The sequence below is a fragment of the Leptonotus elevatus genome, chromosome 3 (genome assembly GCF_054856555.1).
Source record: "Leptonotus elevatus isolate MCC_2025b chromosome 3, RoL_Lele_1.0, whole genome shotgun sequence".
Taxonomy (NCBI): domain Eukaryota; kingdom Metazoa; phylum Chordata; class Actinopteri; order Syngnathiformes; family Syngnathidae; genus Leptonotus; species Leptonotus elevatus.
The window spans coordinates 15,473,186-15,496,497 of NC_141241.1; the positions used below are offsets into that span (position 1 = coordinate 15,473,186).

Sequence of the window (23,312 nt, forward strand, 5' to 3'; positions counted from 1 at the left end):
ATTTGCGAAGGGTACAATTCTATCGCCCTCATGCGGTTCATTTCTCTCTCTTATATAACAACAATGAGGCCAATGGCTTGTTCAAACCATTCATGTCTCATGAGTATTACTAACATGGCTGTTCAAGTGTCCACTCCTCGAGCCCCCGCCTTCACATACATATAAAAGGAAGACCCTGTGTTCTGCGAAAGTTTACAAAAGCGTCCAACAGAATGATAACCATTTCATTTAACCCATTAAGGCCTAGAGCGCCTGGCAAAACATGCCTCTGAAACCTAATGAAAAATTTACGTTTTCCTGGAAAGTCAACAATATTAAAAAAATATTTGATATCTGAGCTCCTGAAGCAGATAGAAACATAATTCCAAAAACATTTCAGAGCTTACACCTGTGTCGTTCACACAAACCTAAAAAACGTTATTATTATAAACCTTCAATATATATATAGATTTATTCATTTATTTAAATCAACAAACAAATGTCGCATCTGCGGGTATACAACTTCAACCTTCAACACTGGAGCGCAGTTGTAATAACCTCGGGAATCGAGTTGTAATCATCTGTCGTACATTCCGTTACAAAGCCGTCAAAATTTTCAACATCCTTATAGTCTACAAACATATTTCTTAAAAATATGTCACTGTCGACACACTGATTCAAATTCCTCCCGCGCCATCGTCAATTGCGTCATTTATTTCAAAACTCCCGCAAATCTGCATCAACCATAAACACTCAAATAAAATTCCAGGACATGCTACGAGGCCCACGTCACCCTCTCGTATATATTCTGACTTATTTAATCGGCTAAGAAACCAAGAATTGGTCAAAACAAAACAACCGCTCTCCCGGGTTTAAAAGGGAGAAGTGCGGTCACTCGTTCCCGGCCTTAATGGGTTAGGAAAAAAAACTTCAATGCATTTAATTTTAGTCAGGCATTTCAAGCAAATTATTCGGCTCAAGATGTAATAAAACAAGGTCAGTCAGAGGGTGATAATGTCCCGTTTTCAGCAAATTACTATACTGTAAACTAAGTGGGGGAAAAAAATTAAAAATCTAAATATTACATAATTATGATGTGAGTGATAAATATATTTACTACAAAGAAGGCTGGTTATGCTGACTGCACTTTCTCTGACCTACTCAAATTAAACATTCACGGCCATATTGTACAGAACACCAAGTTCAGGTTTTACAAGGCATTTCCTTTGATTTAACAAAAAACACATTATTAATGGGATGAGCCATAGTTGTCTGCCAAATGAAGTCGGAAACAACGTTTTATGATCAGTTCGCTGGAGATCAAAGGTTGCCCCATTAGAGTCATATTAACAGTAGAGGGATTATCTCATTCAAACGTGTTGTAGACTCTCATGCAGATGCCTTAATGAGCTCATCCTCATTAGTGAAGGAATTCAACTGCATTCATTGCTATTTAGCCTGTCAGAGAAAGTGTGTGTGCTGTGTTTTGTGTGTCCAGGGCATTGCAGTGGGGAGGAAGGGGCATCGAAGAAGGAGGGCAAGCTAAACGGAGATGGAGGAAATTGAAGAGGGTCAGGCAGGAAGCTGGGTTCATCCCAAGCGAGGCAGCCCTGTCACAGGGGCACAAAGTGTATCATTTGGTTTGACATGACAAGGGATAATGGAAGATTTCTATCTTTAACAGCCCAGTAAAATATTTCCAAATCGGGACAGGGGCATAATTTGTGATTCTGGTGCATTAGATGAATTTGATTTGGATAACCAAAGGACAACTGTGCGAGTCATCACTGTTAAGTCTTCTGATATTAATCTGCTCTCGGGAAATAATTAACATGCAGTATATTTTTAATAAAATACTGCTCATAACACAACACAGAAAATGATTAATGCATATTTTAAATGAATTCATGTTTAAAACAGGGGTTAACAATGATATACCTGTGATTTTTGCAGCTCGTTCTGAAACTAAATCCCTGCAATAAGACAGGAGTCCATGGTAATGTTTTTTTTTCTTTTTTCTTCTTTTAATAGAGTGGCCTTAAAATTCCCCAATGGAAGGAAAGGCAGAGGATATTTAAAATGTATTCACTGACATTTCAGTGAGGATAAATTGCTTTGTGGGCCCCCAGAGTGAGCTCCTGTTGGATTCCAAGTGCTGGTATTGCATGCAAGCAAAGCTATCTGTGCTGGACAGAGTTATAGTGCTCCGACGAATAAGCATGGTGGATCTATTAAGGCGCTTGATGATATTCATTAGGCTCAAAATTTAAAACAAGCCAACTTTCACCCCACAACTGATTTTAAAATGTCTTCAAATTCAAGATTGGTTCTCAGGCAAACACAAAATATACCGCGCAAAAGGAGGACTGCCAGTGGGACAACAGCTAATAAGATTGAACTCCGGCACCTAATTTTATCTCTCCTTAGAGCAATGATGGAGCACTGCGACTGGACAGGAATAGCAAACAGGTTCTCCTGACCCTGATGGAGGAGCACTGGGGCTATTTGAGGAAGCTAAATGCACTAAATTTCCCTATAAGTTTCTGTCTTGAACATTTTCATCATCTCCTCTCTCCACAGAGAAATGTTCTCTTTTGTCTTGGTAGCCGCAGCAGGGAGGCCAAAGCCTTTGCACCTGAGTTTAATGGACTGTTATGAGGCTCTCCCCGAGATGCATAGTAGCAACATTTGGAGAGTGACTTTGAGAAAAATGTCAAATGGGCCATAATGCCTCCATTAAGATAAGACTTATTGATGATGGAAAGTACATTTCAAGGAAATGGAGCTCCCTTCCGGTAGCATCGTCAATGTTTGACAGTCAAAAGAACCAGTAGTTTGTACACAGTCAGTGATTACATGATGCGCTTGTGTATTTTTGGCGTACAGACTGATCTTAAGTGTACTGTAAATGTGCTGACCCAACCAAATAATATTGTGAAGGAATAAAGGCCCTTATACACAACTTAGTTTTCATGGAGCTTATGCGCGGTACCGACCTTGTGAGCACCCAGACTCGGCCGCACTGGACTGCGCTATGCACAGCTATGCACAATGAATGGGTTCGTAGACAGCCTACTCCGCAATGCTAAGTGCAGTATGAAATGGCCTAAGCAGTTCAACAAATTGGACCACAACTGAGGATCACTGGTGGTTGTTATCGCGAAAACAACAAAATCAAGCCCGACTAAATAGGACAAAAGAATCATGTAAACAAATCTATCCCTGCTTTACATTGAAGGAACCCATGATCGTAAAGGGCATTGGGAACAACCTAGCAAATGACTGCTACTGAACAGCTTGATGGGCAGTCTAAGACACAGGACATGCCTCAAGTAAAGTCAAGAGCACACAGATAGCGAGCCCTCGTCTTTTGTCACTGTTTCCTCAATCTCACTTGAAGCAAGTGAAACTTGTACAAAATGAGTGTGAGGGAAAAAACGTTTTTGTAAATAGAATAATAAAATTAAAAAAAAAGTGATTCATTGATGAATTTGGCACGAATTGTTTACTCGTAAATTGTTGCAATGAACTGGCACTAACACGAATGAATCCCTAGCAAAAACAGAACATTTTGATGTGCCTAACTTCCAGTACCAAGAACAACCCAGACCAACAGTCACTTGAAAGTCCTTGATATCAACAAAAAGGCTGCATCCCATTCTTTGTGTGCCCCCTGTTTGGTAAGAGTGTATGTCCTGCGGCGGCCTTTCGGGTCACACAACCTCGCAGAGGGGAACATCTGCCTGCAGTCCAGTCTAAACCTCTAACACAGCTGCTGGATTCAGCTCACTGAATGCATAAACCACAAGGCTGCATGGTGGCTGGGACAATTTCAAGAAAGCTGACCACAGCTATTTCCTTGAGTCAGACAACACAATCAAAATCGTTCTCTATCCCGCAGAGACTCAAGCTTCATTACCTTCATGTGAGAAAAAGGATTCAACTGCACTTAATATCGATATTACGAAGGATTCATTGTATCTTTTTCTGATAAAATGTTAAGCTTGATATTGGCTTGGTTGAAAGACGAAAGGTACTTTAACATTAGGCAAATATACTTTTTAATATTGTTAACTTCTCAAAATAAAGGTCATAGTCATATTTGGACAAAATTATTATTATTATTGATTATGCTGGCCACTTCTGATAAAAATCACCAACATTCTTACTTAAACAAATCATTCAAATATATCCAGACATGAATTTATTAATGAATATAATCAGCATTTGATTCAGGTTTTCAAGTTCTATGAAATAAATAAATAAATTAATTAAAATGTAGCTATTATTTTATTCCATTATTTTTATTCAGTGTAAATGGTGGCAAAAAAAAAAACCCCGTCACCTGTGACTTTTAAGAAACAGGTAGTACCAGTCACACTTCTTGTAAATTGAACGAGGAAGACAGAACAGTCTTATAACAGACAAACAAGCTGACCTGGTGCCAAAACCCGGGATTAAAAATGTTTCAACCACGATGGGCTGTGTGTGTGTGAGAGAGAGAGGGAGATTTAGAGAAAGGAGGATAAAAGTACACAGATACGAGCTATTTCCAAGATACTGTAATTGCATATTTCCTGGAGGTGCATTGGAATTAAGTCAGGCATGTTGGCTCTGTATTCTCAGGGAACCCTGCGAGCTAGAGTCTCTTCACTATGCCATATAAGACGATGAGATAGTATATATGTGATGAAATCCACTGGAGCACTGGGAAGACAAGCGTGTCAGGCTTACAAACCAACGCTACCACAGTATACGGCCCAAAATATTAGAAAAATAATTGGATTTCCTTATGTAACTCTCTCTTATATGGTGTACCAAATCTTAAGTCAAGCATTAAACAAGTAATATTTCCTAGTTTTGTACAAACTCTCATATCTATTAGTTTTCTATGTAAAAAAAAAATTTTAGCGTTAAATTTTCACACAAAAAAGCTGAGACCCATAATGAGTAAAAGTTTACCCTGAAAAGTGGAAGTTTAATAAAAAGTTAGCATTATCGTCCAAGTATAAACATAAAAAGTGTTTTTCTCTGACGGAGGCATTAACACAATTATGTCACAAGTAGGGGTGTTTAAAAAAAAAAAAGATTCGGCAATATATCGCGATATTACAGCGCACAATTCTCGTATTGATTCAATATGCAGTTTAATAAATTTTTAAAGATCAATTTTTGATGGAAATATTCAACAAAATGTCTTAATTAGGGTTAGGGTTCACACTTTAAGCATGGAAGAAACATTAAGCCTTAAAATTTGATTTCAATGCTGTTCAAACATGAAACAGATTGCAACCTGTTGTTAAATATAGTGGCTCACAGTTATAAGCCTGAAGTACATTTTCACACAAATCTTACAGTGTACATGTAGAAGTATACTATAGTGAACTCAAACGTATGTAGAAAATAAGATTTACGAACCAGACCTTCTACCATGTGAGAAAGGTGCACAAAATGTTTATTATTCATAATACAAAATAATGATCCCAACGGCAACGCTCGCAACTTCCCCATCCGACCACTCTCTGGCAACAAACTGCCGCTGTTAGAAATTGACTAAATAAGGCATCCAATTCCATCAGCGGCACTTCACTATCAGCAACCTCATTATTCACAATATAGATGATAGGCTCTCTTCTAAAACAGGCATCCAGGGATTCAATATTGCAGCCACGCTGGGGGTGGGGTGCTATGGAAGTATTTACTCATTCTTTCCTACATCAGCACCACACTAACACACATCCTGAAACTATTTCCTTTGTTGTATACTGTGGTGCCTTGAGATACAAGGGATTTGACTTGGAGCACACACTTGAGATACGAGTGTTGTATGCTGAAATGAACTCAAGTCAACTCATCTCAAAACACATTTTAGCAATTAAGTGAACAGCTCAACAAACACTTATAATTACACTCGCGTTTGAAGTTGGCTGTCAAACTAAACATAAAACTAAGTCAATTGCACATTGTGTAATTAACAACTACATACATTATCAGTGCCTTACGAGTCAGTTTATCTTAGTGCTAACATAATGTAAAATGCCATTCATATGCAAAGGGTCAGCATTGATAATTGCCGTTTTAAAACCCTTTGAAGCAACAGATATTTGAACACAAATGGTGGAGGCAAACATTGAAAAGCTGCATTCACACTACATGGTGTGATGCCCCAATTGGACCGAACTTTTGATGTAGTTATTCACATAATAATAATAATATTTAAAAAACACTTTTAACGTGTATGGAATGCATCTAAACATAAAAAAATGTCACGTGGGGCAGTGTGCTTAAAGAAGTAAATATGGCCACTCAAGTTGTAGCAGTGGGAAGACACTCAAATCACCTGAAGAAGTTGTCACGTTAATTAAACTGATAAGACAACCCGGAGGTACAAATAATTTCAATAGATGATAGGCAACAACCATTTCTGCCAACTTGGTTTACGAAAGCCATTACTGGAAACATGCAAAAGCAAATAAGCACCGTGTGCTATTCCAGGAGGTGAGATCAACCTTGAGCATGGTTTGACATGAAAAATATGAGAGAGAGAAAATCTATTCAAGGTGTAAAGTCTAGCTTGATTAGAGAAACAAGATTGTCATAAAAAAAACATTCAACGAATAACATTTGATCAACTTTCACAGATGCATGTGCTGCTTCTGTTTGTCTGTCTGTCCATTATATATCGTTGTCTGTCTGTTATTTTCACTTTTCATCGCAGCTTTTGGAACGCAATCCCTGCATAAGACAGGGATCTAATGCATCAAGATGATTGCTGTTCTTTTACCACATAGTGACACAAAAAAAAAACGATTAACCATTATTTACCATAAACAACTATTAATAAAAAACCTGTTTCCCTCACAATCAGCAAAACGCTTAAGTTGAGTCACTAGTACTACACCTCACCTGAAATTTAAAACGTGGAACTAAGCACAACTTCACCTATATGTTACAATTAAGGACTCCTGTTATTTCAGAAAGAAAAAAATCTGGTCATTATAAAGGGCATTGGGAACAACAACAAAAACCACCCAAATAGCACATTCCTCCTAAAGTGCTGCTTCACACAGGCTTTTAAACATTCACTTCATTGTTTTCGTTGTAAACGGCTTATCAGATCGAGGCCCTGTTCAAATTGCACCTCAGACGAGTGACCCACCTCCCCAAGGAGACTGTTGATGTATGTGCTTACATGCAAGAGAGAAGCTAGGTCATTACAAGCCTTGTTCAACACTCCACATGCTCCATATCAGGTAGTACAAGGTTTTCTGAATTTAAATTAATGTTTGCTGTATTTTTATTTTTATTTTTTTACTCATGTCAGTCCAGCGTAAAGTCAGTGAGGGCCAAAATCTTCAACAGCAGTAAGTCATTAGAATTAAGAAGCTGCCTAACAACAGTCTTATCTCACAGCCAGTGGGGCACATGAGTCAGTTCAGTTCAGCCCAGTGAATTTGCTTCCTTCCTCGAAGCGATGAGTTTACCTCCACCCAGATTTATGCTTTTAGTCAGGGTTCACATTCAGGACCTTCTGAAGGTTGAATAGAAACAGCCAACAGGACAAATACTAAGGAAATTATCATACAGTTTGGAGTAGTCAAATTCCATCCATGAGTCCTGTTTTTTCATAGTTTTTGTTTGGATTCATTCACTTAAGGTGCTCATGAGTAAAGGCTACTAGGTACTGATAAAGAATTGATGAGGATATTAGCATATTCTGCAGATTTTTGAGTAAATACATTTACACTATTCACTATGCTTCTGAAAAGTAACAAGATGCACTGTATATGTAATACTATGCAGAGCTTAGCTTTACATTCCGACAAAAATTCCGCAAATACCTTAACCGACTGCGCATGTGCGTACATGCACATTCTTGAAAACTGAAGAGGTACCTGTCCATATATTTCCGTGTCCCCCCAGCACATCTGGCTCTTATTATAACCCTGTGACCTATGTGTGTGCCTGCTCTCTCCCAGCCCCCCATTATTTCGCGGTGGGAGAGCTGAGTAATGAGTGAGTGCCAATGCGCTTCTCGAGACCCCTGGCAATTTGATTGTTCACTTCTTTGCTGTCGACGGGAGACAGCCTCCTGCAGATGAGCTTGGGATTTTTTTCATCCGTTCTTCAGTTGTTGTTTATCAAGGAGCATGAGTAAAGGTTTAGGTCATTCTAAAGCAGTGGTGTCAAGCATGCGGCCCGTGGGCCAGATCAAGCCCGCAAAGGGGTTTAATCCGGCCCGAGAGACGATTTTGTAAAGTAAAAAAAAAAAATGGTAATGTCGGACCAATTAATCAGCCACAATCAAAACCTAAATTCGTAATTTCACAAGCAGTCCTCAGATGAGCAATGCAACTTGTACACGGAATCATCCTGGATTGTCATTATTTTACACACAACCTAAAGTAAAACAATTTTTAGACCAACATGAACGTGTTAAATACAACACAAATTCAATTACTGGTAACACAAATACATATAATAAGGATTAACGTCTTAACTTCATTAACTGCACCACACAATGCATTCCGAGAACAATAGATATGCAAAACAGGTAGATTTAACACGACCGGAACGCATACAGGCAAAGTGTTGCCGCGTTCCATTTGTATTCGTGTTATTTTTGGGGGAACAATACGATAACAGTTGAGCTCCGTAATTTAGGGCTGAGTCGCTGACCCACAAATAACGAAAATCTGCGTATAATTGACAGCAATTGTTTTTAAGTTATATATACCATTATTTTACCGATCCGGCCCACTTGGTAATATATTTTCCTCCATGCGGCCCCTGAACTAATATGAGTTTGACACCCCTGTTCTAAGGGTTGTTTGTACATGAGCGTAATTAATGATGGGAATTTGACAAATCTGTGGGGGTTTTAAAAATTATTATTAGGATGTATTAGCTGTCCTGTGAGCACGTCAACGATTACATTCGGGTTTGGGAATCTTCTGTTTCTATGCTAACATCATACTAAGCAGAATAACGCCACTCAGAGGCCACAAACTAGCCGAGAAAGAATCAACAGAAACTCTATCGGTTGCACATATTCCATTTACTCATCCTGATTCCTTAGTATGGAATACATTTTCTTTGGGGGTGCTTGGGACTACTACTAGTACTACACTGGTGGTGGCATTTACCTGAAGACAAATATTGGTTTATCTAGAAGTCATTTACCAGGGGTAATTAATTTACAATAACACTGCCAACGATGAAAAGAACCATGGTTCAGGTATTAATATGATAGAGAAATGCAGTACGTTAAACACTATCTGTATTTTAAGGCCACTTTTGCATCAAATTAGTGGAATGAAGAAGCATGCAACATCTTAGCGTCACATGTTAAGACCTAGCTTAAACACTATGTTTAGAAACAACAGTGCTAAGATGGATCAAATTAAAGGTAATCCTTTAGATGTCTTATTTGGATCTGCTAGTCCAGTCTGATTTTATTTTTGTTCCACTTGATTCCAGATTATTATAGCATTTTTCAGCGTCAAAACTGTCAGTTTGAGCAAAACCCCTTCTGTCTTGAAGTTCTTAAAATGGTGCGACAGTGAAATCAGCCCAACATTGCAAGATGTTACCATTCGTGTTGTAAAGTTATACTCTATTTTTGGTATGCAATGACAGCATTCACTTTTACAAGGCTTGCTTCGATGGACTCATATCACTTCTTCATGGTGTAATAAAAACTCCACAACTCAATATCTTTGTCTTTCTGTCCTGAATTTGTTGCAACTATAATACTTTCAAGTTGTACAAAATAAATACAATACATTTGCATTTCTATAGTTTAGCTTATTAAAATGAATCAACTGTACTATCCATTCAATTGTTTTATGGCCAATATGGTTTAGGTACATTAATTCCATGGTCTCTTCACTGACGTCTCTACTGGAGTAAACCGAATCAGTCAATCTCTGCAGTTCATTAACTTTCAAAGAAGAGCAGCTGCACTGCAATGAAGTGAAATCTAGGGCTGCGTCAAGAGAGGCCAAAGTACGGAATAAAAGCAGGCTCTCTCACAGTGACCCTTGGACCAAAGACAATGTAGACATTACTGTTGATCAATGATGGTGTGGCGTAAGCGGAACATACAACACGAAAGCCCTGGACGCAACACTTTGACTTTGAAACCAGTTCGCAGTCACACCAGCACCAAAGCACAGGCTATGCTGATTAAACATGGCTGTGCAGTTCGGAGCGGCGCATCAAAAATTAATGATGATCCTGACCGAGGCAATACATTTACAAAACACATTTTATCCAATAAATTATTAAATGTTGCAAATCCATAGCTGTTGACATTGCGTTACATGGTTGACTTAAGGAATCTGGAAGCCCTCAATGTAACACAGCAAAATTGAGGTCTAATAGATGGATAGTCGGCACTCATAGAAGCAGCATTATTTCTAAATTTCCGCACAGTCTATCAGAGAAATTTTGATAAATGCCCATGTCCACCCTTGAGCAATTTTACCACCCTTGAGCAACTTTATTGATTTTAATTTCCAAAGAGGGCATTCTCAACAAGTTAATTTCATATATATGTAATGTACCCTAATGTGATCTTAAAAAGCCATTCTGAAAGTTATGCTTCTTTTCAGTCAGACGAAATGCATATGGTAGCAATGCAGTAAAGCAGAGGAAACACCTTTGTGGATCGTGCAGAGTGGCTCCTTGCAGAGCTCAGCAGGCACATTCTTCAGCCATCATCTTTGGTCCAATCATGTTAGATGTTTTTCCAGCATTTTTTTCAAGCACCTTATTCTGCACCCCCCAGTTCATAGCTTCAGTTCTCCTGAGTCCAATTATGTGTTTCTTTCTGTCAGTCTCTTTTGAAACATGCTGCGTGTGGCCAATATAAAACTTTTACACTATCGCTGGCAATCGACCAAATTCTTATATCCTGCAAATCATCACTTTTTCGGAGACCCCAAAAACAACATGTTTGTTCAGACACTAACATTGCATCGTCAAAGAGAGCAAGCCATTTTCAACACCAGATTGGTCAAATAATAATAACCTACATATGTGGAATGACCAACAGCATAGATTTGTGAGAAAATTTTATTTACCAAATTGTGACAGAGGAAGTTTCAGCTCCGTTTTAGTGAATAGACCACCAGTAATTGTTTTGTGATGACTTTAAGAAGAAAGCAGTTTGGCCGAACTCACTAGCAGCAGTAGGGCGGATGTGGACACTAACACATATGTTATAACTTATTTCCCATATTCAAAAGAGGGTTTTGTGATTTTTAAGAGGAGGCAAACAAACATATTACAGAGGTTAAGAAACAAATTTGTTACGTCACCAACTTAGAGGAATCCACGTTTTTGTTTTAATTCGCACCAAGGGCGTAGAGACAGAATGTCCGCAAATCACATCTGCTTGTGAAATCACCAGTTTCTACATTTAATGAAAACAACATGAAACGAATCCTGTATCATTTGCTATGAGTCTCAAAGAATATGCGTCGGAACTCACTCAGAAAGGTCCCTTTTATTTTTTTTATTTTTTTTGGGGGCCGGCACACTGGCTGGTGGAGCTTTTCCTTCATCTTTAAAAAGTCACAACTTCAGATGCACCAGCATCCAGGTTAAACACAAACATTTATAGTAAGCTGCTGCACCTCTGCGCCGCAAATGCAGGGTGACAACAATTAACTAAACATGTCAGACAGAAAACCAAATTCCTGACAAAGAGCAACCACATTACCAGTTTGTTCGGTCCTCAGTGAGAATATGTGGGTCCATCCTCCCATACATCCAGAAAAGGTTACTGAAGCAGAGCAGCCTGCGGCAATGAAGATTTTTTTTTAACACAATATAACTCCTTTTACAGTCTTTTTATCATTCATCAGCACCACATAGGTATTTCCACTCTAAAAATGAATGCAGTATTTTTGTCTAAGGTCTCTTGATAAACAATTAAAAATAGGATTCAAGCAGAATAGAAAAAAAAACATATTTGATCATTTTGTCAGGAAGGGTTGTTAAGTTATTCTTAGCACCGTACAATTGCAGTCATGTGGCACAAGCTTAACCAATAAGTATAGACTCTATCACTTAACATTATAATATCCTCAAATTGTTTCTTCAGGCGTAGCCTTTCTGGTATTTTGCTGGGAAAATGTATTAGCTGGCAAATGTACTGCTTATTTATTAAAGTTATTAAATTGCCATGATATGAGGTAGAACCAGAGGTTAATGCTGCTATACAGCATGTTAAACACTGACACTCCCTTGATCACAAAAGATTCATGAGCTGCATTCAAGACTTGAATAGTTGGTTTAAAAAAAATCTAATAAAAGGCCCCAGGCCAGCATCAGGAAGACGAGTGGCCTCAAATATGCAAGAAATGAGAAGTCTTTAACGAGGAGTCAATCTCAACTGATAACAGGAAAAAGCACTCTTGTACTTTTGCGCATAGCTGATGCATTTTACCCGGTGTTAAGTGTTTGATCCCCACATCTATTTTAATCCTATTCTCAGACAACTCAATTGATTTGTTTTGCCTTCACTAATTAAATGTGTCATTCTCTTGCTGATGTTAACGTAAACTCGAATGCCACATTATGACGTGAATACCAGTAGAATGGAAGAGCGACTCAAGCAGATCTTATTTTCATTTGAGAAGCAGAGCAAGTTTGATGATGCGGGCAAGAAAAAGTCTTTAAAATGTGAAAACAAGCAGTCGTAGAAGCAAGCTGGCACTTAATCCAAATATCAAGCCGTGTGAGTCAGCCGATTTCTTAATTGAATTACTTTAACTTTGTTTTAATTATTCCACTGTTCCGAAATGGACCTAGAAGTTGACGGTGCAAGCAATGACATAAGGTCTCTTTGAAAGACCTCTTCATTTGAAGAACATTAATATTGATGTTCAGTGTCACGCAATTACAGATTGAACGGAAACGACTAATACATAGAGTCTGGCCAGTAAATTCTGTGGATCTTGACTGGTTTCACCACAGTTTTCTCACTGACATTAAGGAGTTTTACATTGACTATATAACTTGATTGATTAATCCTGACAATCCTTTGATCATAAAATTCCATGGCAATCTTAAAGAAGTAAAGTGACACTCAGGGGTCACTGTTGGAGCCACTATAAAAGGCCGTGGTTAAGGGCCATCTAATCGGGACCATTTACACAAGACTTTTTTTCAAAACGGGTTCATTTTGACTGTCCTTTTGTAACAATATTTTTCAGCCTAAAAGCAAAGTCAAAAAGTATCTTAATCCTTTGGGTGTGCATCATTGACCTCACTTGTTCATCCTGAATGGCATGATGGCTGGACATTCCCTGATGTTTAGACTTGCAGATAGTTTGAACAGATGAACATGGCACCTTTAGGCATCTGAAAATTTCATCCAAAGATTTTTCCTCCTGATATCTTGGATGATTTCTGTTGACTTTCCAATGACGTTACACAAAGAAGCAGTGTGCCTACAAACACACCCAAAGGTTTGTCTCTAACTCAATTGTCATAAATAAATCAGAAGCTTCCAAAGACAAGACATCATAAACTGGGGTTTCCCAATTGTTAAAGGCATTGTAATCTTACTGTGATGCACTTGTACTGTAATGCAGTAAAAGTACTGTATTGACAAACCTTTTGAAGAGTATTTTTTCTGACTTTCTTTTTCTGACTTTAAAGATAATAAATGAAAATGTGTCTAAAAAGTCCTCATTATTCTGGCATTTGGTAATATGCAAGTGAGAAGAAAAATGTATGTGACGATAAGGTTAATTGGACACTCCAAATTGTCCATAGGTGTGATTGTGAGTATGGTTGTTCGTCTCTGTGTGCCCTGCGATTGGCTGGCAACCAGTTCAGGGTGTACCCCGCCTATTGCCCGAAGCCAGCTGGAATAGGCTCCAGCAACCCCCGCGACCCTTGTGAGGACAAGCGGTACAGAAAATGGATGGATGGATGGACTATAAATATATGTAAACTTCTGGTTTCAACTGTATGTTATGACCAGGGTTGGGAGGATTACTTTTTAATGTATTCCGTTACAGTTACAAGTTACCTGCTAAAAAATGTAGTTAGTAACATAATTCAGGTTTCATGATATTAAAGTAATGTAACTTGATTACTTTTGGATTACTCCAATACCAAGTATACTCATGAACACAAAACAAAACAAAAATAAATATCACCACAATATATATTTCTATACAGTGCGCTCCTGCTATTTGCGGGTGATAGGGACCCAGGCAGCCCACTAATGGAAAAAATCCTTGTATAATTGACACACATTAAAATGTATGAATAGATGGGTTACTTGGTTGGTTGATTGAAGGCCATATGCTGTTTTGAACTGTCACTGAAAGCAACCACACTTCACGGACGGACGGACACCAATGGACGGACGGACCAACGGACCGACGGACCGACGGACCGACGGACCGACGGACGGACGGACCGACAGACAGTTTTCAAGTTTCCAAACAGTGAATACCGGTCGGCACTTCCTCCTTTCGTCCGTGAAGCTTTTTAAAGGGTGTGTAAGACATGACATCAACACGAACACAACAGCGGTGTTTCTCTCTCGCTCGCTCTGACTCTCTCTCATTATAGAAAATTGTAATCCCTCAAAATAATCCCCATTTTTTATAAATGTACCTGTAATCTGATTGATTATGTTGTTGTTTTTCCTGTACTGTAACGGAATCCAGTTACTTCTTTTTTATTCTGATCACGTAACGCCGTACATGTATTCCGTTACTCCCCAAATCTGGTTATGACAGTAAATGATCATAGGTGTGAACGCTTGTTTGTCTGTGCGATTGACTGGTAACCAGCTTAGGGTGTACCCCTCCTCTAGCCCAAAGTGAATCGAGCAGAGAAAAGCACAAAATTGCTGGATTGAGTTATCCAAATCTGTAAACTAAATGAAGTCAACACTACAAAATCACCTGAAACTGATAAAAACTATCCAGCTGCAGACTTAGATCTCTCCTAAATTCTCTATCCTTCCTTCTTAATTCCAACACATGCACACAACAGCAGCGTACGACACATACAAGGCTATGTCTGAACACACATACCACAGTCACAAACCACAGTCACCATAAGCAAAGGTTTCAAATGTTTGTTCTGAGCTAAAATAAAATTAAAATAAAAAAAGTCCCGAGTTGAGTCAAAGAGCAGCAGTAGCATTCTAGACTGTAATAAAGATGCTGTAGAACACATTACTAAAAGTATAAATGGTGAAAAAATGGTAGAACTTGCTCATTGGTGGCAATAATCAAAAAATAAGATCAAATCCTAACATATCTGATGAAACTCAGTCGAATTCTAACGGCCTCTTATATAACAAAACATGAACTGATTATTGTAGACGACGTCATATCTTTTCATTGTCCTGTCTTCCCAAACCACTAGGGCCTCCCATGCTGTGATTTTGTAATGGTTATTTTGGAGGTCTGACATTTGTTGTGCTGCTGAAAAGCACAGAATATACTTAAAAGTGTTCAGCGTTCTCAGATGGAACCAAGCCCAAAATTTGCAAATAATACAGACATTACTGAAGCACAAAAAAAGTGTAATTCCTTAGCTATGTCGAGATTTACAGTATGTTGCTTTGTAAATCAAGTGAAGCTTTCTGAACAGGCAGACGCATCATAAAACGGCATGTTAAACTGATTAAACCGGACCTACACACAAATATATCACTATTACTAAGCAATGTGCCGATTAGTGCTTACAGCTGATACTCACCCAGACAGAAACTAATGGAAACTAAATTATCTTTGGTTTGACTTAATAGTGTAGGCTAGCTTAACTAAGTATATAACTTGCAACAGTGTAATAATTCAGCAAAGTTCTAAACACAACCTCATCTCACTTTTTGTTTTTTACTCTACTCTTGTACAACAACACATGCAAACCAGAAAATTCAAAATGTTGAACTTACATGTCCGTAGTTGACGAACCCGTGTTTATTGGCAATTTGATCTGCTTCCTCCCGACCTCCAGTTATGTGGACAGCCCATGTGTTGGTGTAGACCTTCTGACCCAATACTGGTTGCAGCCCAGAAACCAGCAAAATCGACAGGGACCATAATATCAACTCCACCAGAGTGAGCCTTCGGCTTCTCACAGAGGTTGCTGGACCAGCAGCCATGGAGTCTCCAGAAGCAGCACAGTCTATGAACATTGCACCTTTCCACCCGGCCAGGGCTGCCCACGGTACTTGCTGGGACATGGAGAGCCTAAGAAAGGGAAGGTCACGGCTTACCTGGTGGAAAACACAGGAACAATATAAACTTATTCATCAGGCAAGTAGAGGTGCAAAAATGTATTCAATCAAAAACAAAACAACTATACGCAAAAACTGACATTACAAAAACCCACATACACAAAGACACAAAGTGTCAGCGCAGCAACAAAAGACATTTACAAACATATCAGGGTCTTAATCCAGTCCTAAATATTTTTTTAAAACCTCCCATCTTCCTATACATTTTTTTATTTCATCGTTTGTGTCAGCTAAAGTATGTACCCCGCCAATATTTCATATTGCCTCATAGGACTTAAAATCTGTTAAGTAAAAATATATTCATAATTTTAAAACTAACCAGCTTTCCTATTAGTAATTAATTATCAAACATTTTGGGAATCAGTTAATCATTCAGAGCCACTGCTTAAAATTTAATTGGCCTAAATCCTGATTTCAGCCTCTCAAAAGCAAATATTCTCTGATTTCTGTCGTCATCCACAAAAGCAGTTTTGATGTCATATTATGGTGCAGTAACTGAATCATTAACAATTTATGGAGGAAAAAGATTCCTATTGCAAAAATATGATCATCATTAATTGAAGACATGGTATGTTAGTAGTGGTAGTTGAACCAAGTGGTTATCAATGTAGTAGTCCTTTGCATTAATCAGCACTGAAGAAAGTTATTGCTTTGTTGTATAGTTGGGTTTGTTTAATCGTTAAACAAGACTATAAAAAAAACACAATAGTAATCTGTTTATAAGCAGCATTCAGAGAAAAAATATGTACAATAAACTTAAAAGCAAATTACTTCCAGATTATTCAATTAATCAATGGAATAATCGATAGAATAATGGTTTCTGAAAACATCCCATAGTGCAGATGGGAAAATGCAGGTGGGCAAATGAAAAACAGGCGGTTCATTTCTTCTGATGTTGTTTTAATGTGGTTTCAGTTGGCTTTAGCGGATGAGCTATTCAATTTCGAAATATCCGTCTGTATTGCCACAAGGCAGAGCAGTAACAACGGCTTAGAGCAGGCATTCTAAGAGCCAGCAAGATTTTTCAGATGTTATATGAAAATGTGAACAGTCGAGACCAGACCTAATATTGTTCTGATACCCAGTAGACAGACACACCCTTGGAACTACAACAAGCAAGAGCTGGCATCAAGAAAGACAAATAAAACACTTGAGTAAACTGGTGTAATTATCGACATGTTGGATGTTGTGGTCTAGTCAAAATACTCGTTTGGATGCTGGTTCCATTTTTAAAGTGTGTTGAGTATCTGTACTTAACATTAGGGTGACTTTCCCAAGCTTTGAATAGAACTGCTCAAATTCACTCCCTCCTGCTTGCTCGAAGTGGCCGAACGTGTTTACCTTGTTCCAGTCTTCTCATCTGTTGTAACATATCACAGCCCTCAAGAGAATGGCTCACTCTCAAGGGATGGCTTGCCCTATAAATTAAATGAAGGCTTTTCTTTATGCTATCACGGCACATTCAATGTGTGTCACATTGCTTTGTTGGCGTCGCGACGTGTTGAAAACTGTCTGGCCAAATTGCATAATTATTTATGGATATGTGGAAGTACTTGGATTTGCTAGCTAGACAGTAACATCAGTTTCTTGGCTTATGCCGTTTCATCTTTTTATTATTATTATTATTATTATGAGCCAGCTGGAATAGGCTCCAGCCCCCCGCGGCGACCCTTGTGAGGAATAAGCGGTTAAGAAAATGGATGGATATTATTTTATTTATTATTAGAAAACAAAAAAAATGCAATGATTAAATTGTTCATTAGCAAAAACTTGATAAACTAACGAGCGATGCCTTGATCAAACAATTCAACTGTAAAAACTTAATTTTATTGAAAACAGAGCCCTGAAATAACTTTTCAGCTTTCCTAATACAAATCATTCTTTTAGGTCAGTTCAATGACAAAATCAAAACTGTTGTTGAATTGATGGGAACGACTTTGTTGTTCTGCTGAAGGGAATGTTTTTCAGCTTTTTCATGTCCTTCACGCAATCTGAAATTTCTCCATTCATTCATCCAATTATGGTATCTTTTTTTTTCACTAGCTGGGTTGAATACGTTTAAAAACATCTCACCCAAATACGTTGCTGATCTGAGACCATTTTACAGTCCATGCTCAGTGCATACAAAGACAGCCGCCATTTGAGTGACACAGCATACAGTGAAAATTAACACTAATATCAAAAGATCAATGGACTTAAAATGTTACAAAACCGGCTTGCACTGGTAAGAACATCGTGTATTACTGGGAAATGCATTGTGAAATTCAAGACAGAGCCAACATGGCAAGAGCCATTTTTCAAATAATCAAAATACAAATGATGAGAATAAGGTTTATTTACAAAACTCTTTTTTGGGTGTCCTGCTTTGTTTGTTTATTTGTTTTTAAACATGCTTTACAAAACAATACCAAACATTTAAATGTGTCTGCCATTTTTAAAAATTTATCTAAGACGTCTATAAAAATCAGAAACCAGTGGAAGAATAGCCACATTAGATTATATATATATATTTTTAAAGCTATATAGTTTACTATTACCTGAGGTATTGCTGATAATAAAGACATTCACATCAATTAGTCAAAACAATTTCTGGACACAAAAAAAAAAGCATTAAGTCAAACAAACAAAACAAAGAATGCACAACTTAAAAAACAAAAACAAAAACACACAATGCAAATCTGTGAGATAACTTACTTAACTTTGTCCTCTATCCTTTGGTGAAGCGAGTAAACGAGTTTCCAAAACTGGTTGTGGTTAGTATGTTCTGACTTTAAATACAGATGTCTGTGACCTCACCTACAAGCTCAGCCACTCAGTTGCCTAACAGCAGGGTTAAAACGCACACACACACACACACACACACACACACACACACACACACACACACACGCCAAGTACTGGTGTGTGCGGGAACTCTCTTACTATTCACTAGAAACATGAGGCAAAGCCCACCGTCTCATTGTGAGTGGTCTCTTGTAGGAGCACAGTAAATGATACCACATGTCAGACCGTCAACTTGAAATCATAATTAGGCTCACTAAAGTAGAAAGAACTTGCAACATTTCATATTATCTCATTGATTAAATATTTACATTTCAAAGAAGTACAAAAACACCATTACTTTCTGTTTATCTAACCTGTACTTAACAGACACAAAAAAATGTTTTATCAGCGCTAATTTATTAGCGACGGGTGGGATACCAGCACGTTCAAACTAGCAATTTTACTGGTAGGCTATACAAAATTAGTTAATAATTGATCCTTTTTTGTTAACTTTTGATATTTTTTGTATTTCCTCATGGCTTGCCGCCAACATGGCAACTTATTTGACACAAAGTGGTGCATGCTACTGCAGAAACAGTAGTCCGTGTGGAAACATTATCCATACCAAGCTTGAATGCAGATATTTTCCTTTGACCTCTTTGTGTGCTAGAATTGTTTAATTTATCCATTGCCGCCCATATTGTTTAACTACCACTCCACCACACCAACTTCAGCTATCAAACACAATGCAATGCAAGGTGTGTTGAAAAGTAAAAAGCAAGCACCAACTAAACCGAAGGACCAAAACTGTACATGCAACTAAGCAAAATCTGAGTGCCACTTCTTTCCTGGATTCTGTCTGACCTGGAATGACTCACACACCATCAATTTTCCTTCATAGTCATAGTTCCTGTTGGACAAGTTTATTTTAGGAGGATATGGTAAAATGACATTGTTAGGTGGCTCCATAGGCCAGCCGAGTTTGGCTACAGGACACCTCCAAACCATCCAAATATATCAACAGAATAAACTTCGGTTGTAGAATGTAGATCATGGTTATTGTGGCCAATTTAAATAATCATTCAAGGGTCTGTTTTAATCTCACAGTCAGTCTCCCTGTGTCTAAAATCATAAAAACAAATCCAGCCATTTACTCTATTATTTACCCATCCTGAATTGATCACTAGCCAATTGCAGGGCACATCTACAACCAATCACCTCAATGCAATCAGCACAAGATATTAGTAGTTACACAAATCCATTACTTTTGAAGCAACACTTTTCATAATTTGCAAGGTGTAGCAAGAAGAATACTTTGCTGGCGTAATAGCATAATTGCCTAAGTCATACTTGAATGTTGTCGGAAAACAAACACATTAAACAAAAAAAATATATTACTTTTGAATCAACAAACACTTTCTATAATTGGGAAGGAGCATACAAGAATACTTTGTTAGCGTAGTAGCATCATTGCCTAACTCAAATTTGAATGTTTTCTGAAAACAAGGGACAAATAAACACATTCAACAAACAAAGACAGTCCAATTGCCTTGATTCAACTTGTGTGGATTCCCATCACCGGGATGATCCGATAAATGAGAATGTACACAGACAAAAGTTAGAAACACAATTTCAATTTTAAAAAGCACATTGGTATTATTATTGATATTATTGTCACAGAGTTATAATTCACTTAGGCAAATGTGCTATTTGCCGAACAATGTAAAGATGGTAATCTTGGAAAAAAAGGAACCCTCAAGTTTACATTTCTCCATCATTATTTTTTTTTTGCATAGTGACAATTTACTACAGTACAGAAGATCTCAAGACACTTTAGATATCATTTAGCCTAACAGCGCAATATATTCTCAATCATTCAGGTCACAGCAATCCACAAAGGTTGAACTGAGGCAACTAGAATCTTCTTGCTTGCTAAATTATGTGCACTTTTTGTTGTTTTATGAAAACATTCAAACAAGACTTAGAAATTTATATTCTGCGTCAGGTATAGAACCACGCTCCTCACACATCAACAGACCAACCAAACACTGCATGAGCAAACAAAAGGTGACAAAGCTAAGAAAAAACTCCCTCTCTTAAGGAAGAAACCTCCAACAGACTCCAGGTCTGGTTGTCTGCCTTGACCGAATGGGTGGAGATAGTTATGGTTGGCCTCAGGGGGGCTGGTTATAACGACAAAATCAGATAAATGGATTGTCATTCGAGGTGTAAGTGTCTGTGACCCCAGGGGGGCGGTGTTCCCCAGGGCATGAGAGTTGCTTGAGAGTTTGACCACAAAATAGAAAATTTACGTTAACATCATCGTAAAGTCAGTATACCCTCCTATAAATACTTTTCACTTTAGTCCGAACTCTTGCAGCATTCCATTTGAGAATATGTGTGCCTAGATGGTGAGGGGATGCCAGAAGGGCAAATTCTCCTCAAAGTGCAGTTTGCAGACATAGTAAAACATAAAACATGACAACTAGCACGAGAAAAGGAGTTAAGAGTCAAAAAAAATTAAGCACCAACTCCATCCAAATCTCCCGATTAAATTAGGTTTCACTGAAAAACAATCAATATGACCTGAGCATCTCCTGTATAAATCCTTATACAATGCTTGCTGAACACATGAAAGTCAAACAACTCAAAAAGCAAAACACCATTGAAACAACAAGTATGCTTTTAAATGCACCATACCATTCCATATAAAAATAGCCCATGCCGTGGGAGCATTTATTGCTTAAGATTGGCAGCCCTTTGACCCACGTTGTGTTATGCCCTGAATACAATTTAAATTCCCAACCTCTATGAATACTCACAGGCGCAGTTTGGGTAGTGTGGGTTGACTGATCATGCTTGTAGAGTAGGGTGCAGGCAAGACCAATCAACCCACGCTTAATCCAAACATTAGATAGGTAATGTCTTTGTTTACATTTTTCACCCAAACATTTTTTTTTTACACATTTTATAATATTGTTCTGTCACTACTGTCGAGGAATAGGAAGGTATTTTAATATTCAAAGGACTAAACGGTTAGCTTTGAACAATTTATATTATTCAGTACTATAGAAATAAATAGATTTTCAGCCATTCAAGTTGTTCTTGTTATTTAGAAAATACGAAGCAAAAATGTGCCAAAACATGGACCAAAAACCGAAGGTTACTTGTCACATCGACCCTTAGTTCTCGTTGGATACAATCAGTAAATAACATGTTTTGTTTTTTTATGTTTTAGAGGAGGACCCGATTTCATGACATTTAAAATGAGAGGAAAACAGTTCAATTCAAATTCTTCAAATTCATCTTATTTTAGGATGCACACAGTCAATAAAAAGACATTAACATTCGACTTCTCTTGCCTGTAGACTCAAAAATACCTCCACAGTCGCGTTTGCTATAGATCCACCGATAGGAGCGTGTTGTTGATCTCGCCTCACGCGTCAATCCCGACACCACCACGTAGTTATCTATCTGGCAGCGACCTCCGTCTGCTTGACGAAATTCACCAAAAAGTGGGACGCAAACTTGACTTCCACTGTAGCTTGACGAGCTTGACTTTACAGACGCCCCCGCCCCCTTTTTTCTTTTACATTCCCTTGCTAAATCGTATCACTTTTTTTTCCTCTTTTTTGTTTTTTTTACAAATCCAGGAAAGCCGCGGGTCATACACCCAATCAAACCCGACACGGTCGACGTCACCTCGGCGTGTGTAAGCTCGCAGTCCGAAGCCCCTGACAGTCACCTGGCTCGACAAGACCACAATTGTTCCACTCGGGCTCGCCGTCCCCTTGGTACCGGGGAAGCCAAAAGCCGAACATTTACCCAAAACAAGTCCGAATGTGTGTGTCGGAGCTAACGACAAACTTACGAAGGGCTCAACTTACCAGCTAACGTTTACATGCTGCTCGACCCGGCGTGTTGTCTCGCACCCAGCGATGCTAGAAACGACGACGGCGCGGAAAAAACACGGAACATTTGATAAGAGAGAATTGCTGGTTATAAATAGTCATGATATCCCTCTGTGGTGTGCCGCCGGAGAGGTCCACACAAGCCCCAGGAAATACGTCACGAGTCGTGGACGTTCCAGAGACACCCACCCGTATAACGCGGCGACAGCACCACCTCTCGGTCGCGAGTGGCGTCGCGACCTCAATCCTTTGTGGTTCTTAGGCTACGCACACGCCCAGTTTATTCTTAGGTCACACAGGGCTTTTAAATATAGCCATCGGGTTTAATATGTGGCGAGCAAAATGATGAATTGATGTCATGGGACGTACTGCTT

At 38.4% G+C, this 23,312-nt stretch overlaps 1 protein-coding gene across 4 annotated transcripts in view; it reads right to left on the minus strand.

The window, feature by feature from the left end:
* Nucleotides 1–23,087, minus strand: part of furina (furin (paired basic amino acid cleaving enzyme) a) — a 66,397-nt gene extending 43,310 nt beyond the window's left edge. The window contains exons 1-2 of one of the 4 annotated variants that reach the window (XM_086070701.1): nucleotides 22,915–23,087; nucleotides 15,920–16,243 (exon numbers count right to left, since the gene is read on the minus strand). In XM_086070701.1, coding sequence (XP_085926827.1) covers nucleotides 15,920–16,210 — 291 coding nt within the window. In that variant the 5' untranslated portion in view covers nucleotides 16,211–16,243; nucleotides 22,915–23,087. Of the gene's footprint in view, nucleotides 1–15,919; nucleotides 16,244–18,958; nucleotides 19,113–22,389; nucleotides 22,599–22,914 lie in introns of those variants that run through there. The other 3 variants (XM_086070703.1, XM_086070704.1, XM_086070702.1) reach the window with 3 other exon arrangements.
* Between the last annotated feature and the right edge of the window lie 225 nt (nucleotides 23,088–23,312).